General features: G+C 33.8%; 2 protein-coding genes across 3 annotated transcripts in view; both read right to left on the bottom strand.

Annotated features, from left to right (window-relative positions):
* Positions 1-1,795, bottom strand: part of elmo1 (engulfment and cell motility 1 (ced-12 homolog, C. elegans)) — a 90,260-nt gene extending 88,465 nt beyond the window's left edge. The window contains exon 1 of one of the 2 annotated variants that reach the window (XM_084423274.1): positions 1,663-1,795. The gene's annotated coding sequence lies outside the window, so the exon portion shown is untranslated. The remainder of the gene's footprint in view (positions 1-1,662) is intronic. The other variant, XM_084423276.1, reaches the window with a different exon arrangement.
* Positions 1,796-6,208: 4,413 nt separating this feature from the next.
* Positions 6,209-14,740, bottom strand: rp9 (RP9 pre-mRNA splicing factor). The gene is made up of 6 exons (XM_084423799.1): positions 14,457-14,740; positions 14,287-14,317; positions 13,788-13,917; positions 11,544-11,635; positions 10,311-10,372; positions 6,209-7,357 (listed from the first exon to the last, which is right to left on the bottom strand). The coding sequence occupies exons 1-6, from the start codon at positions 14,603-14,605 to the stop codon at positions 7,168-7,170; spliced, it is 654 nt and encodes a 217-aa protein (XP_084279925.1). The 5' UTR covers positions 14,606-14,740; the 3' UTR covers positions 6,209-7,167.
* Between the last annotated feature and the right edge of the window lie 424 nt (positions 14,741-15,164).

Here is a 15,164-nt window from a genome sequence, read left to right as displayed (position 1 = left end):
TGGGGCAAGACGCTGAGCTCACACTTCCCTCAAGACACAAAAGTGACTCAACGACATGAGGATAAAGACTGTCACTGCAACAAAACACATTCTCATCTGGACTCCACAAGACTGCATCAGAAATACCCTCAACTACAAAGTCAAGGAAATATATGCATGAAAAGGATGAAGACTTTGAGCTTTTGATCGTTTTTCAAATGAAAAGCAAGGAACTATTTACTTCCCAGAGGGCATGGAAGTCTTCACTTTTTACAGATCTCATTTCTTCCTCAATTTTGACACGCTTCAAAAGCTCTTCAGAATAAAAACCACAATATATAAATACAATATATCAGTGTGCAAACAGTTTTTTGTGTGCAAAAACAGTAAACAATGTGTAAAAAGTCTCATTTAGGACTGCAACAATGATTAAAAAAAAAAAACTACAGAAGTGAATCTCTATGGATGAGCACCATCCTGAAATCATTATAACATAATTAAGATTCTGTGTACAACTTTAATTTGAAGAAGATAAATATGGTAATATTATATGAATGTTTGAAATACGGAAATGTGGGCATAACTACATTTTGAAGTTACTGCATGATTTTACCTCAGTAATGCTGACTAAAGCACAAAGTATCAAAAATGCATAAAAACAAATATGAAATAGGCTATATTATTAAAATGCTTCATATCTGAATGTCTATTTTGTGTGTGTGTGTGTGTGTGTGTGTGTGTGTATTGCTGTCGGCTAGTGTTTTTGTTTGATGGTTTTTTTGTCCATTTTTGTATGAGTCATCTTAGTAATACAAAGGCCACACAACTTCCTTTCATACAATTACATTTTAAAGGGACCGTTCATTCAAAAATGTAAAATCTGTCATCGTTTATTCACGTTAGTGGAACACAAAAGGAGGTGTTAGGCAAAAGACAAACTGTCAAGCTTCAGTCACCATTCACTTGCATTGCATATTTTTTGCCTACAATGTAAGTTAACGGTGACTGAGACTGTCCCTCTGTCTCACATCTCTTTTTGTGTACAACTGAAGAAAGAATGTCGTATGGGTTTGTAACGACATGAGGGCGAGTAATATGCATTATAATAACGCCCATAGAGTACAAGATGACAGAATTGGGTGATCTGTCCCTTTAACTGGACATTTATTTCACTCACAGTCGCGTGCAACACAAAGCCAAGCAAAGTATCATTCCAAAGTCCATGAGGGGCTTCCATTAAATAAATAAAATAAGTTTCAAAGAACATTAAAGCTTTTGCTTGTCTATATTGCTGGTCTCTCCTAAAGAGACAATAGAGAAGTCGTTGTCATTGTGCAGAACTCTCTAATGCACCTTGTCGACATAAACTGTATCAATCGTAAAAATACAACCACTGATGTGTGAAACACTCTTTTGACCCCATGTCCATGTTTAAATGCGTGTGTGGAATAAAGTACGCATTAAGTAAAGCACAGTCAGTCATGCACTAAGCTCTGTCAAACTCTCCACCCGCTGCGATCTGTCTGTTCGCGCTCAATAGAGGGGCTATTCTCGAATCACGAATGTCTCACAACTGCACACTACAGCGCTTAAACTTCAACCAGCAAGAATGAAACAGCACGAAGTGGCCTGTGGTCACACCGATAACAGAGGAATGGGCAATGCGTAATAAAACGTACAAACCTGAAGCGGTGAGGCGACTTTTCCTCCTTCCAGGGATTGATGTTTGGGAGTTTGTTGCATGCGAGCGCTCCCTCCCTTTCTCTAGCGCACTAGAATGATAGTGCTGATGTTGTTTTCACTTCCTCTTTCCTCCTCCCCCCGGCTGCTGATTGGCTCTGCTGTTTCAGTCATCCACCAATAACAGCAGAGTAAGACCTATAAAAGCGCATCAGTGTACTTTTTCAATCTAGTCTAGTGGATATTGGCTATTGATTGTGATGTCTGCTTTTGCTTCTTTATATAAAATTGGTTTAGGCATGATTTAAGTGCATAGTATAGTTAGAGACATAGAGACTTCCATAAAAAGCTAAAAATGTCTTTATTTCAAAAGCTTGAATTAATGCCAGCAAGTCTATATAAGAAAATATGATTAAAACAGAACATCATTGCCTGGCCATTTGTCTTCAGGACATAGTTGGCATTTTGTAAATATCTGTCCATCAGATGTCTGTCCTCACAATGTCCACACACACAGGCGATTGATTATCTGTCCCACACAAAGTGATGTATTAACCGTCCCATGCTGACATCATTTGCCTACTCCATTTTGGTGATTAGAGAGAGGATGTAATTCTTTAAAAGCCTTTAAAGAATGTCTAGAATTCTGTTAAGAAACGCACACGATGTAAAAGATTATGTAAACCAAAATCCAGTCTACATGCAATACCACTGTGCTTCAGTCCATGACAGCAGAGGTGATGTTACCTTTAGTTTTTCTCTCTATAAATACCATTATGCAAATACACATCATGGGTCAGTTTCTGCAACAGCTCTTCTCTGAACGCTGTGACAATCTTGGGAATTTTTTTTCATTTTTTGTGAAATGAACAACTCTAGTTCTTCAGGAAATGAAACTGCTGAAAACCAAACCCATACTCTGCATCACAAAAACTGCACTGATGATTATAACAAATGCACGTTCTATGATCTATGATTCTGATTCAATATCCTTTAAAAGCATATTTGTCTCAAATTTGCATAATAAATAAATGTAATTGGTGTAAATGACAATTCAATGTTTTGTAATTTATTTTATTGTAAATAACACACACACACACACACACACACACACACACACACACACACACACATATATATATATTGTATACAGAAGTGGACATTAACAAAGTACATTTACTTGAGTACTGTACTTAAGTACACTTTTTGAGTATCTGTACTTTACTTGAGTATTATTTTTTCTGGAAACTTTTTACTTTAACTTCACTACATTTGAAAGACAAATACCGTACTTTTTACTCCACTACATTTCTGTCAAGGTCCTTGACCTCAGTCAGGGGATTATTTTGGTTGCAAGGGGTTGCATTTTGGTTGGAAATGAAAGTCGGACTGACGTAGAAACCGATGTCGGACAGACGTTGAATTTTGGCTAGAAATGAAAGTCGGGTTGACGTCAACATCCAGCGTCGGACAGATTCAATCTTATTCAATCTCACATTCAGTTTCACTACTGGAACTGTGTTCTAGAAATAAATTTGATATTGACATGAGGGTAAGTAGGTAGGCAATAGGCATAGATTCAGAGGCATAAGGTACTGTATTACATACAACAATGCAACAATAATAAAACAATGCATTGACATTTACTTTTTACTTTTGATACTTAAAAACGAGTACTTGTGTACTTTTACTTAAGTAAAAATCAGTCCTTACAACTTTTACTTGTAACGGATAAATATTTGACCGGTAGTATCTGTACTTTCACTCAAGTAAGCAAGCAAGCAACTTTATTTGTATATAGCCTAGCACATTTTCAAACAACAGACGTTGCCCCAAAGTGCTTTACAAAACTGATGACATTAAAATCATACAACAAAACAAACATAACTTATTTAAAAGCTAAAGAAAATAAATACGTTTTTAAATAAGATTTAAAAGTGGCAATTGAATGGGAGACTATTCCAGAGTTTGGGACCTACCACGGAAAAAGCATGATCTCCTTTTGATTTTAAATGACAACGAGTGATCTCTAAAAGCCGTTGATCTGAGGACCTGAGAACTAACATAGTCTGGGGGAGACCAATATATAAAGAATTACAATAGTCAATCTTTGATGAGATAAAAGAGTGAACCACAATTTCCAAATCCTTACTGGATAGAAAGGCTAGTTGACAATACCTACAATTTCAAAATCGACTGCTGGCGGTAGATCGTTTTCCTATTTAGCACCAAAACTTTGGAACAATCTTCCTAACATTGTCCGGGAAGCAGACACACTCTGTCAGTTCAAATCTAGACTAAAAACACATCTCTTTGGCCTAGCATACACATAATACATTATAGACTTCTATAATTCAATGTTAGGCTGCATAGTTTAGGTCAGCCAGAACCGGGAACACTTCCCATAAATCCTGATGTACTCGTTACATCATAAGAATGATGCCGTTTACGCTAATATTAGTCTCTCTGTTTATCCAAGGTTTACCGCAGTCCGCCGGATACAGGCTGTATCCAGATCTGATGAAGGACCTGTGCCTGGACACGATGACAATGCAGTCCTGAAGTGCCTGCCTCATCAGCCCTGTGAAGGACTCATCGACACGACAGCCATTGGCACTGATCCTCAACAAACTCGTCTCCATACCTGCGTGATGACTCCGACATCCAACCAGATGGAACTGGATAAATATTCTGAATGTTCTGATCCAATCTGACTTCTGACCTGTAATGCTGTCTGGATCATAAACTTACACTGTTCGCTCATTGGCCAGAGGAGAACTGGTCCCCGACTGAGCCTGGGTTCTCCCAAGTTATTTGTTTTCTCCATTCTGTCTCCTGATGGAGTTTTGGTTCCTTGCCACTGTTGCCTTGGCTTTTGGCTTGCTTAGTTGGGGACATTTAATATTCAACAATATTATTGATCTGCCTTACTTAAGGTGGGCGATGACACAATTTTCTTCTAGAAACAAACTTTGTTGTATTATTTTCATGTTATCACTGTGAAGCTGCTTTGATGCATGCAATCTGTATTGTAAAAAGCGCTATATAAATAAAGGTGACTTGACTTGACTAGAAAATGCTTTACTTTAGCGATTGATCTCAGGTTAAAAAAGTTACCTTTAACAACGGCACCAATCTGTTTATTAAAATTTAGTGATGAGTCCATAATTACCCCTAAGCTCTTTAAATGATCTTCAATCTTTAAGGACAAGGAACCTAAATGATCAGGAAAGGTAGGTGAGATGGGAGAACCTACAATCAAAACCTCAGTTTTACTCTCATTTAATTGGAGAAAGTTGCTAGAAGCTAAAGTTTAATGTCACTGTAACATTCCTTTGTCCAGTGAACAGGTTTTATCTAAGCTCACAGGAAAATAAAACTGGAGATCGTCGGCGTAACAATGGTACGCAATACTATACTTCCAAAAAATAGTGCTTAGAGGAAGCATATACAGAGAGAACAACAACGGTCCAAAAATCGACCCCTGAGGAACACCACAAACTAAAGGGGCCAATGTGGAAGAAAAGTCTCCCAGATTCACAGCAACTGTCCTGTCTTTTAAATATGAGGCAAACCACTGAATGGCTGTACCCTGGACACCAACCCAGCACTCCAGACGGTTGAGAAGAATCTCATGGTCAATTGTACGGAAGGCAGCGCTTAGATCTGATAAAACTAGAACAACATGTGATCCTGAGTCCAACGATAATAATATATCATCATTAGTGACCTTGAGCAATGCAGTTTCTGTGCTGTGACAGGTCCTAAAGCCCGACTGAAATGTGTCTAAAATATCAAAAGTATTCAAATATATGAATATAGCTGTGAGTAGACCACTTTCTCTAAAATCTTGGAGATAAAAGGCAGTTTAGAAATAGGTCTATAGTTGTTATATACTGTATGATCCGAATTGGGTTTTTTGATCAAGGGATGAACAATTGCATGTTTGAAACGGTTTGGTATTACTCCATTTTTTAAAGGAACTGTTAATTATAGCTGTTAGGCTACAACTCCCAGTAGGAATAACAAATTTAAAAAGATGAGTAGGGAGAATATCCAGTCTGCAGATACCTCCATTCATTTTAGAGACAATATCTGCCAGATGCGCTGATGAAACTGGTTCAGAGTTAGTGAAATTGTTAGACAGCACAGGATTAATTGATGGACGGGAATGTGAAGGTACTATTGCACTTCTGATCTTTTACATTTTTTGAGTAAAAAATAATAAAAACTCTTCACAAGTCTCTTGAGTAAGGAAGTTGTGTACTTTGTCCACATCTGACTGTATATATGTATATATGCACATGCGTTTGTAAATTGGTATGTGATAATGTAATTTATTTTATTTAATAAAATACATATTTTTTTGTAGACTAAATTGTTGTGCTGGAATTTTCTGTCACAATTGAATTTTTAAATAACACTTGTCTAGAGTAACCCAAAATGTGCAATATATTTAAACAGTGGGGAACTCATTTGTGACCGTCACGGCTTGATAAAAAGGGAACATGTCAGGGAGACACAATGAAAAGAGAGGAACTAAAAAGGAAACATGAGAATCAAGCTTTTATTACCAGTACAAACTCATCCTGAAGATGAGCGCAAGTTAACGACTTGAAAATCAAATAAAGCCCTGATAGTCAGACATAGACTGTGGATTTGATGATTTATATGTTATTAATATGAATATTTAAGAATAATTCATTATTGTTTTATTTTTTAAAAGCACGTTTAAATAGTCTCAAAATTGAATCAGCATTATGAAGAGCTCCTTTGATAAAATATGATGCATTATTTATCTTGATACAAAATGGCACATGTACTTCAACGACAACCGCAGGACTCCGGATTTCAGCGACGAGATCAAAGGAAAAGCATCTTTTCCCCTCTCAATAAGCCTCTCCGGTGATGTGAATGATGTGCAAACCACTGTCACCCATTCAAGAGGTGCTAATTGGCTGCGCTTAGAGTACTACAGCCAGATGCAGAAGCCCCGAACACTCTGATGGAAACAGAGGATGTGAATTCACACTTGTAATTTGAGTTGTAAGATCCTCAAAATCTCTTTAGGACATATCAGATTACCATAAAAAGAAGCTGTAAATGCTGAATAGTCATTGATTTATTTGCATGACATTTATGGACGTCACTGTTCAAGACAGCAGATGGCATGTATCATAAGCTCTCGTCAGTTATTTTCACAATGACGCATTCTCAAAATGTAAATTAACATACATTCAGAAACTCTGTTCACCTCAGACTTCAGTCCAATAAGCCCAAGGAACAAACAGTCTGATAAGGAACAGCTATAGGAAATCTGATAAAGATGCACATATCCTAAGCATTCCATGCGACAGAGGGGATTAATGCATCCATGAATTATTAAGCAGATATGAAGATGGCCTGGAGCACTGATGGGAAGCCTCCTGTGTATACCTGATAGGGCTGACACACTATTGCAGAGCTTCTAATGATGAGCACTGAGACACCCAGACACTGGCCCCTGTTTCAGTCTGAGTCATCGCTAGCCTTGGCTGTGTGCTTCTTCTTTTTCTTCTTGTGTTTCTTCTTTTCTTTCTTCTTCTTCTCCTTTTTCTTCTTCTTCTTCTTCCGGTTGTGATCCGAGGAGGCAGAAGAAGTTGAGGTGGAGTCAGAGTCGGAGGTGGTGTCTTGAAGGAGCTGTTTCAACTGCTGGATCCTACAGTGAGGAGAAAAAAGACATCAAAATTATTTTCTATGCACAATTTTGTAATACGCAGACAAAAAAAGACGATCAAACTATAGATAATGGAACTCATGGGAAACATTTAACATGAAAAAATATACACATCTCCTTTAAAATAGTCCTATTACAGATTAAAAATTAAAAATTAAATTTGGTTTACAAATAATTATTTATTAAAATATTAATATTTTATATATATATATATATATATATATTTACAACACACTTATAATAATAATAATATTTATTTAATGTGTGTGTATTGATAAATATATCTTAAATATTATTATAAAATATATATATTACAAATAATATTTATAACATATTTATAATAGTATTATTTAATATATATTTATACACACACATATATACATATATACACATATGTGTGTGTCTGTATATATCAATATTAAAAATATAAATAAAATATAAATATTTACAAAAATTCTAAATAATATTTAATATATATTTCTGTACATATGTGTGCATATATATATATATAGTATGTGTGTAAATATATGAAATATTTTTATAAATACATAGCATATTATTATAAATATAAATATACTTTATATTTATAATAATATGCTATGTATTTATAAAAATATTTCATATATTTACACACATAAATACACACAAATTATATTTATATTTAATATTATATTAAATATTGTAAAATATAAATAACATTTAGTGTTATATTTATAATTTATATATATATATATATATATATATATATATATATATATATAGTGCAATGCATAAGTGAATACACCCATGCTAAAGTTGACTAAAAAGAGGAATAAAAAATCATATTTTGGAAATTGAACTTAATGCCTTAATTTAAAAAATTAGGAAAAATCCAACCTTTAAGGACACCAATTTTCTTTGTGAATGAATAATGTATCGTAAATAAATAAATGTTCTTCCTTAAAATACATGGTGCATAAGTGAGTACACCCCTATGTTAAATTCCCATAGAGGCAGGCAGATTTTTATTTTTAAGTATTTAAAAAAAAAAAAATTTAGGATACTATGCATCCTGATAAAGTTCCCTTGGCCTTTGGAATTAAAATAGCCCCACATCATCACATAGCCTTCACCATACCTAGAGATTGGCATGGTTTTATTTCAGTTAGCCTAAAAGCTAGTTTGATTTGCATTGAGAGATGATCTTATGGAAAGTACCCCATGCCAATCTCTAGGTATGGTGAAGGCTATGTGATGATGTGGGGCTATTTTAATTCCAAAGGCCAAGGGAACTTTATCAGGATGCATAGTATCCTAAAAAATTTTTTAAAAAAATACTTAAAAATAAAAATCTGCCTGCCTCTATGGGAATTTAACATAGGGGTGTACTCACTTATGCACCATGTATTTTAAGGAAGAACATTTATTTATTTACGATACATTATTCATTCACAAAGAAAATTGGTGTCCTTAAAGGTTGGATTTTTCCTAATTTTTTTAATTAAGGCATTAAGTTCAATTTCCAAAATATGATTTTTTATTCCTCTTTTTAGTCAACTTTAGCATGGGTGTATTCACTTATGCATTGCACTGTATATATATATATATATATATAAGAACCGACAAAAATGTATAGAAAACATTAATTTTACACTTATTAATACATTTGAAATTCCTTTTGGTGGCGCTAGAAGCACAGAAATTACACACTTCACCTTTGAGCAATTGGATTTATTTAGAATATTTTAAGAACTCTATCTTTAACTAAATTCAATTGCTATTGATTTGGGCAACATAAGAGGAAGCAGAAAACACAAGCACCTTCTGACAGCCTGTGCCACACTGACCTGAAACTATTAACAATTCATCAGATCACTGCTGTTCAGAGGGTTCACATCCTCTAACAGAACCGCACAACCCCGTTTTAGCTTTGCTTTCATTCACTACATGCTGTGAAGTCTGCATCAATGTTAAAGCGGCTGATTTCTGACTTTCAACTTTTTTTTTTAACAAACTACTCCTTGTATTCCAACATCCTGCTGAAAAATTCAAATTGCCAGTCCCATGGGAATGTTTAGTACCAGTTCTGTGACATAAATGTGGAGCTCAGCAATGTACGAACAAAATGATCTGTCAAAACGGCCCACAATGGGTTTACATCCCACATAACGGTTTCTAATTACTCCCATGTAGCAGGAGCTCTTGTCACCACATAACCGAAGTTAATCACAGTGGAGTAAAGAGTTACGTAATCATCTGCAACAGGGTTCTTTTGTTAAACTGACACAATTCATCAACACTGGCCTCTGAGAGACCTCAACACACCAAATAACTTATTAATAAGCAGATCCAGAAGAGGCTGAACATTATTAAAAGCTCCTCATCTCATTGACACACACTACCATTCAAAAGTCTGGGGTTAGTAAGATTTTCTTCTTAGTAGGAAGCATTAAATTGATCAAAAGTTAAATTAAAGACATTTATTATGTTGCAAAATATTCTATTTTAAATAAAAGCTGTTCTTTAGAACTTTCCATTCATCAAAGAATCCTGATTTTTTATTTATTTTTTAATCAGTTTTCACAAAAATAATGTTTTTTGAGCCAAATCAGCATATTAGAATGATTTCTGAAGGATCACGTGACATTGAAGAGTGGAGTAATGATGCTGAAAATTTTGCTTTGCATCACAGGAATAAATTACATTAATATATTAAAATAGAAAACAGTTATTTAATATTTTATTTTAAATTGTAATAATTTTTCACAATATTAATGTTTGTACTGATCAAACAAACATAAAAAATTAAAAAATCTTACTGATTCCAAACTTTTGAACATTGTATTATAAATTGTGTCTATCCTTATTGCTTTTGAAAGTAATTTAAATGCAACATAGACTGACAAATTTTATTTATGCTATTTATAAAAATCAATATTTATAAAACTTGACGTACCTTGTCTCTTTTTCATTGCGTTTGTTTTCTCGAATGATATCGTACATTGGATCCTCATGTGCCTGTGAAAGAATTTTATGAACATTCATAAACAGTTAAGGTTCACCATATAAAAAGTAAAAAAAAAATCAAACTTGCAATGTTTGTATAAAATATTTTATAGCTTCAGTTATTGGCAGTCATTGTGGACTTATACTTACACCTAGTGGTGTGGATGCATCATCACACAAAAATAAAAGTTTAGGTTGTGTGCGAGCGAAAGCATCTGACAATAATAAGGGGGATACAGAGATCATTTGTATTAGGCTGGCCATGTGACTTCAACATGTTGGACCCCATGAGGCAAACCGCTCCATGTAAATAAATCAACTTTATTAGGCCTATTAATTTATAATTAATTTATTGAAACTACTATTAATTTATTTATAAGGAAAATAATACTGAGTGTGCCTTTCAGAGCTTTGCAAAATAACTGTTATTGAAGGTTGTGGGAGATAAAAACTACATTGCATAATTTAAAAATAGTAAAACCGCAGCATGTGCATAAGTGCAGTAATACGTGTGTTAAAGGCACAGACACACTGTGAAAAAACAAGGACACACAAAAAACAATGTTTTAGTTCTAATGGACAGAGAAAGGATGGAAAACCTAAACAATAATCATAATCACATGATGACATCATTTCAAATTACATATTCATAAATGCAAGTTTACTAATAAAAAACTCTTAATTTATGGTTTTGTTGACTGAAATAAGCTGTACATAGACAGACTCTTTGAATAAGAAAGAATTTATTTGGTATATTTATACCCAACTGTACTTTTATTCAGATGTTTATATTACTACCTCCCTGGCACCTTTATTTTTATTTATTTATATCTCTTTTTTTTTCTTGTTATTTTTGCATGTATAATTGTATAATGTTTAATATTTGCATTTGAATGAAAGTGCATGTATAATGTTAATGTTTTTTCAATAAAAAAATATATCTCAAAACCACATGGCATGAGAGATAAAAAAAAGAAGCTTGGTTATATATCAATACTTTGTATAATCAGTAATCTGCTACTTCAATCTCTAAAACTGTTCTTAAAAAAAAAAACGTTCAAACCCTGTATTTGTAAGGCCAAAGTTTTTAATCAGGCTTTAAATCAAGGTTACTGTACATGGTTTTAAATAAATCCCTTAAACTGCAGCGGTGTAAAAAGTAGGCCATGTGTGTGTCACTTACTACTCTGAACTGCTCCAGTTTCTGGTTGCCTTTGATGAAGAACGGACATTCTTTGTCTCCTGTTCTGTGGCCGTACTTCTTACATCTCCAGCCTACACACACAAGTTTGTTTTCTCAATGACCTTCATCCGCACAGTAAAATCTAAAACATCATTTGTCGCTAAAAGTTACAGGCATCAATTTTCTATTAAAAAAAGAACTATAATAAACAGCACAAACTCATGTAATTATATACTGACACAAAAACGTTTCTATATACACGACCAGTCAAAAGACTATAGAAGCTTGTTTCCGCCAAGTAATAAAAAAATAATAAAGGCTTTTTATCTCACAATTCTGACGGGGGGGGAGTATGAATTGTGAGTTATAAGCTCGAAATTCTGAGATATAAACACAATTGTGACTATATCGCAATGGAGTGCTGCAGGGATGACAACAAAATCCGGAAGATTAATTCGCCACTGGTTCTCTTGAGATTTTCCTTCTGGGGTTTTATAATGTTTTTAAAAAAAAAATTACGAGTAAAATGAAGCCTGTGGTAAACATACAGTGCTATGCATAAGTTTAGACACCCATACTAAAGTTGACTAAAAAGAGGAATAAAAATTCATCTTTTGGAAACTGAACTTAATGCCTTAATTTAAAAAATTAGGAAAAATCCAACCTTTAAGGACACCAATTTTCTTTGTGAATGAATAATGTATCGTAAATAAATAAATGTTCTTCCTTAAAATACAGGGTGCATAAGTTTGGACACCCCTATGTTAAATTCCCATAGAGGCAGGCAGATTTTTATTTTTAAAGGCCAGTTACTTCATGGATCCAGGATACTATGCATCCTGATAAAGTTCCCTTGGCCTTTGGAATTAAAATAGCCCCACATCATCACATAGCCTTCACCATACCTAGAGATTGGAATGGTTTTATTTCAGTTAGCCCAATAGCTAGTTTGATTTGCATTGAGAGATGATCTTATGGAAAGTACCCCATGCCAATCTCTAGGTATGGTGAAGGCTATGTGATGATGTGGGGCTATTTTAATTCCAAAGGCCAAGGGAACTTTATCAGGATGCATAGTATCCAAAAAACAAACAAAAAAAAAAAAACATAAAAATAAAAATCTGCCTGCCTCTATGGGAATTTAACATAGGGGTGTCCAAACTTATGCACCCTGTATTTTAAGGAAGAACATTTATTTATTTACGATACATTATTCATTCACAAAGAAAATTGGTGTCCTTAAAGGTTGGATTTTTCCTAATTTTTTAAATTAAGGCATTAAGTTCAGTTTCCAAAAGATGATTTTTTATTACTCTTTTTAGTCAACTTTAGCATGGGTGTCTAAACTTATGCATAGCACTGTAACATGATGATACTTTGAATTTCTCAGAATTCAGAGCTTATGTCTCACAATTCTGACTTTTTTTCCTGCAATTCCATGTTTATAATTCTCAAATCTGACTTTTTGTCACAATTGCAAGTTTATATCTCGGAATTCATATTTTTTTTGTCACAATTCCAAGTTTATAATTCGCAATTCTGAGTTTATATCTTGCAATTCTGACTTTTTTCTTGCAATTCCGAGTTTATTACTTGAAATTCTGACTTTTTTTCTCTCACAATTGCGATTTTATAACTCACAATTCTGACTTTTCTCAGAATGGTAAGATATAAACTCGGAACTGCAAGAAAAAAGTCTGAATTGTCAGATATAAACTCGCAATAAAGGTAATTGCAACTTTTTCTCACAATTGCAAGTTTATATCTCACAATTATGACTTATTATCTCCCATTTGCAAGATTATATCTCACAATTATGACTTATCTCACAATTACGAATTTATATCTTGCAATTTGTACTTCATTTCTCACAATTCTGAGTTTATAACTCATGATTTCAAGAAAAAAGTCAGAATTGTGAGATAAAAAGTCCCAATTACTTTTTAATTGGGACTTTATGTCTTTCAATTCTGACATTTTTTCCTCAAAAATTTCACCGTTTTATATCATAATTCTTTTTTCTCCCAAATCTGAATCTGTTTCACAATTCTGAGAAGAAAAAAAGTCAGAATCGCAACAAAAAAAAAAGTTAGAATTGCGAGGAAAAAAAGTCACAATTACCTTTTATTTTATTTTTTATTACGTGGCAGAAGGAAGCTTCCATAAAAGAAACACCTACTCGATTAAATTCAGAAGTTCAATTTCTTTTAAGAGCGAAGTAAATATATCTGAAAGTTTGCTTACACTGCATGACCTTCACCTCTTTTCCCAGAGGCATCCACAGTCCTTTGGTGGGAGCGTGAGCCAAGAAGCTCCTGGCGTCCTCATTACCAGGGTCATCAGGAATACAGTCCTCTGGTTTGTAATCATCTTCCTGCAAAAGCAGTTATGCGTGTATTGCAAAATGCTCACTCAAAAACTTATTTCTAATGCCTTTACATGATCTCTGATGACTAGAGGTAACACTTTATTTTACAGTGTCCTTGTTACATATATTACAGGTGCTTGCTTACTGTACTAATAACAGTATATTATGCATAATTGTATAAAACTAACCCTAAAACAGAAAATATTCCAAACCCTAACTCTATAGTAAGTACATATTGTTAATTCATGTTATCGAGTACTTAATTGTATACAATACACAGTAACAATGGCACCTTAAAATGAAGTGCAACCCAACTAGCTCATGATATATTCGCAGCACTTAAGTTAATGGTAACACTTCAAGCCATGACCAAACCTTGATGAACCCAGGAGGAGGATTTTCATAGCTAAAAGGAAAAATAAAAAAGAAATTAATAACATATACAAAACAAAAGTGCAATAGAATGCTACAGCAATTCAGATAATAAAAACTCTAAGTTATACAAAGAATTACCAATACCAAACGGATGTTATGCAAATACTCACAAAGTCTCCACATGCTTGAGTTTCTGCACCTCTTGAATCAGTTTTCTGGTTTGGTTCTTGAATTTGTCATCATCTTGTTTTGACTCCTTGTGTTTCTTTCGTTCATGTCTGTCCTCGTGATGCTCTCGCCTTCGTTTGCGATCTGACATTGTACATTCGTTGTATATATTTTCTGGTATATCTATAATCACATCTTATGTTCAAAAAGTTAATACTTCAGTGTAATGATGATTGTAAACTAAAGGCACATATGAGCGTCTGTTTGACCTCTTCCGGGTGAAAGTGCTTTTTCAAAATAAAAGGCCCCTTAAACGTGCTTTGACATTTAAAAATAAAACTAGTGCGTCAAAGATATAACTTCTAAAAACCAATTATATAATTTAAGAACATTATTTTTTAGTTTGTATTATTTGGAAAAATAATCCCAAAGTGCTCTATGTACTCACACTGTTACAGTAAATGAAGATATACGTCCATATGTCCTGTCCATTGTAAAGGATAAAATATTGACTACTTGTTTTGTTTTTTTACTTTATCAACAGAAACTGGCAGGGTTGACGTATTAAGAAGTTTATTAACCACGATTCATTTTGTGATTCCAGTTTTTCTACAAGTACAGTATTTTTACACAAATTGTGTTGCTTTTTTAAAATATACAATTTAAAAAGATTATAATACAGTTTGGGGCCTAGAAAAAAAAAAACATTA

The sequence above is a fragment of the Rutilus rutilus genome, assembly GCF_951802725.1.
Source record: "Rutilus rutilus genome assembly, chromosome: 11".
NCBI lineage: Eukaryota > Metazoa > Chordata > Actinopteri > Cypriniformes > Leuciscidae > Rutilus > Rutilus rutilus.
The sequence above is the reverse complement of the archived record's forward strand: the minus strand, read 5'-3'. Positions and strand labels throughout refer to the sequence as shown.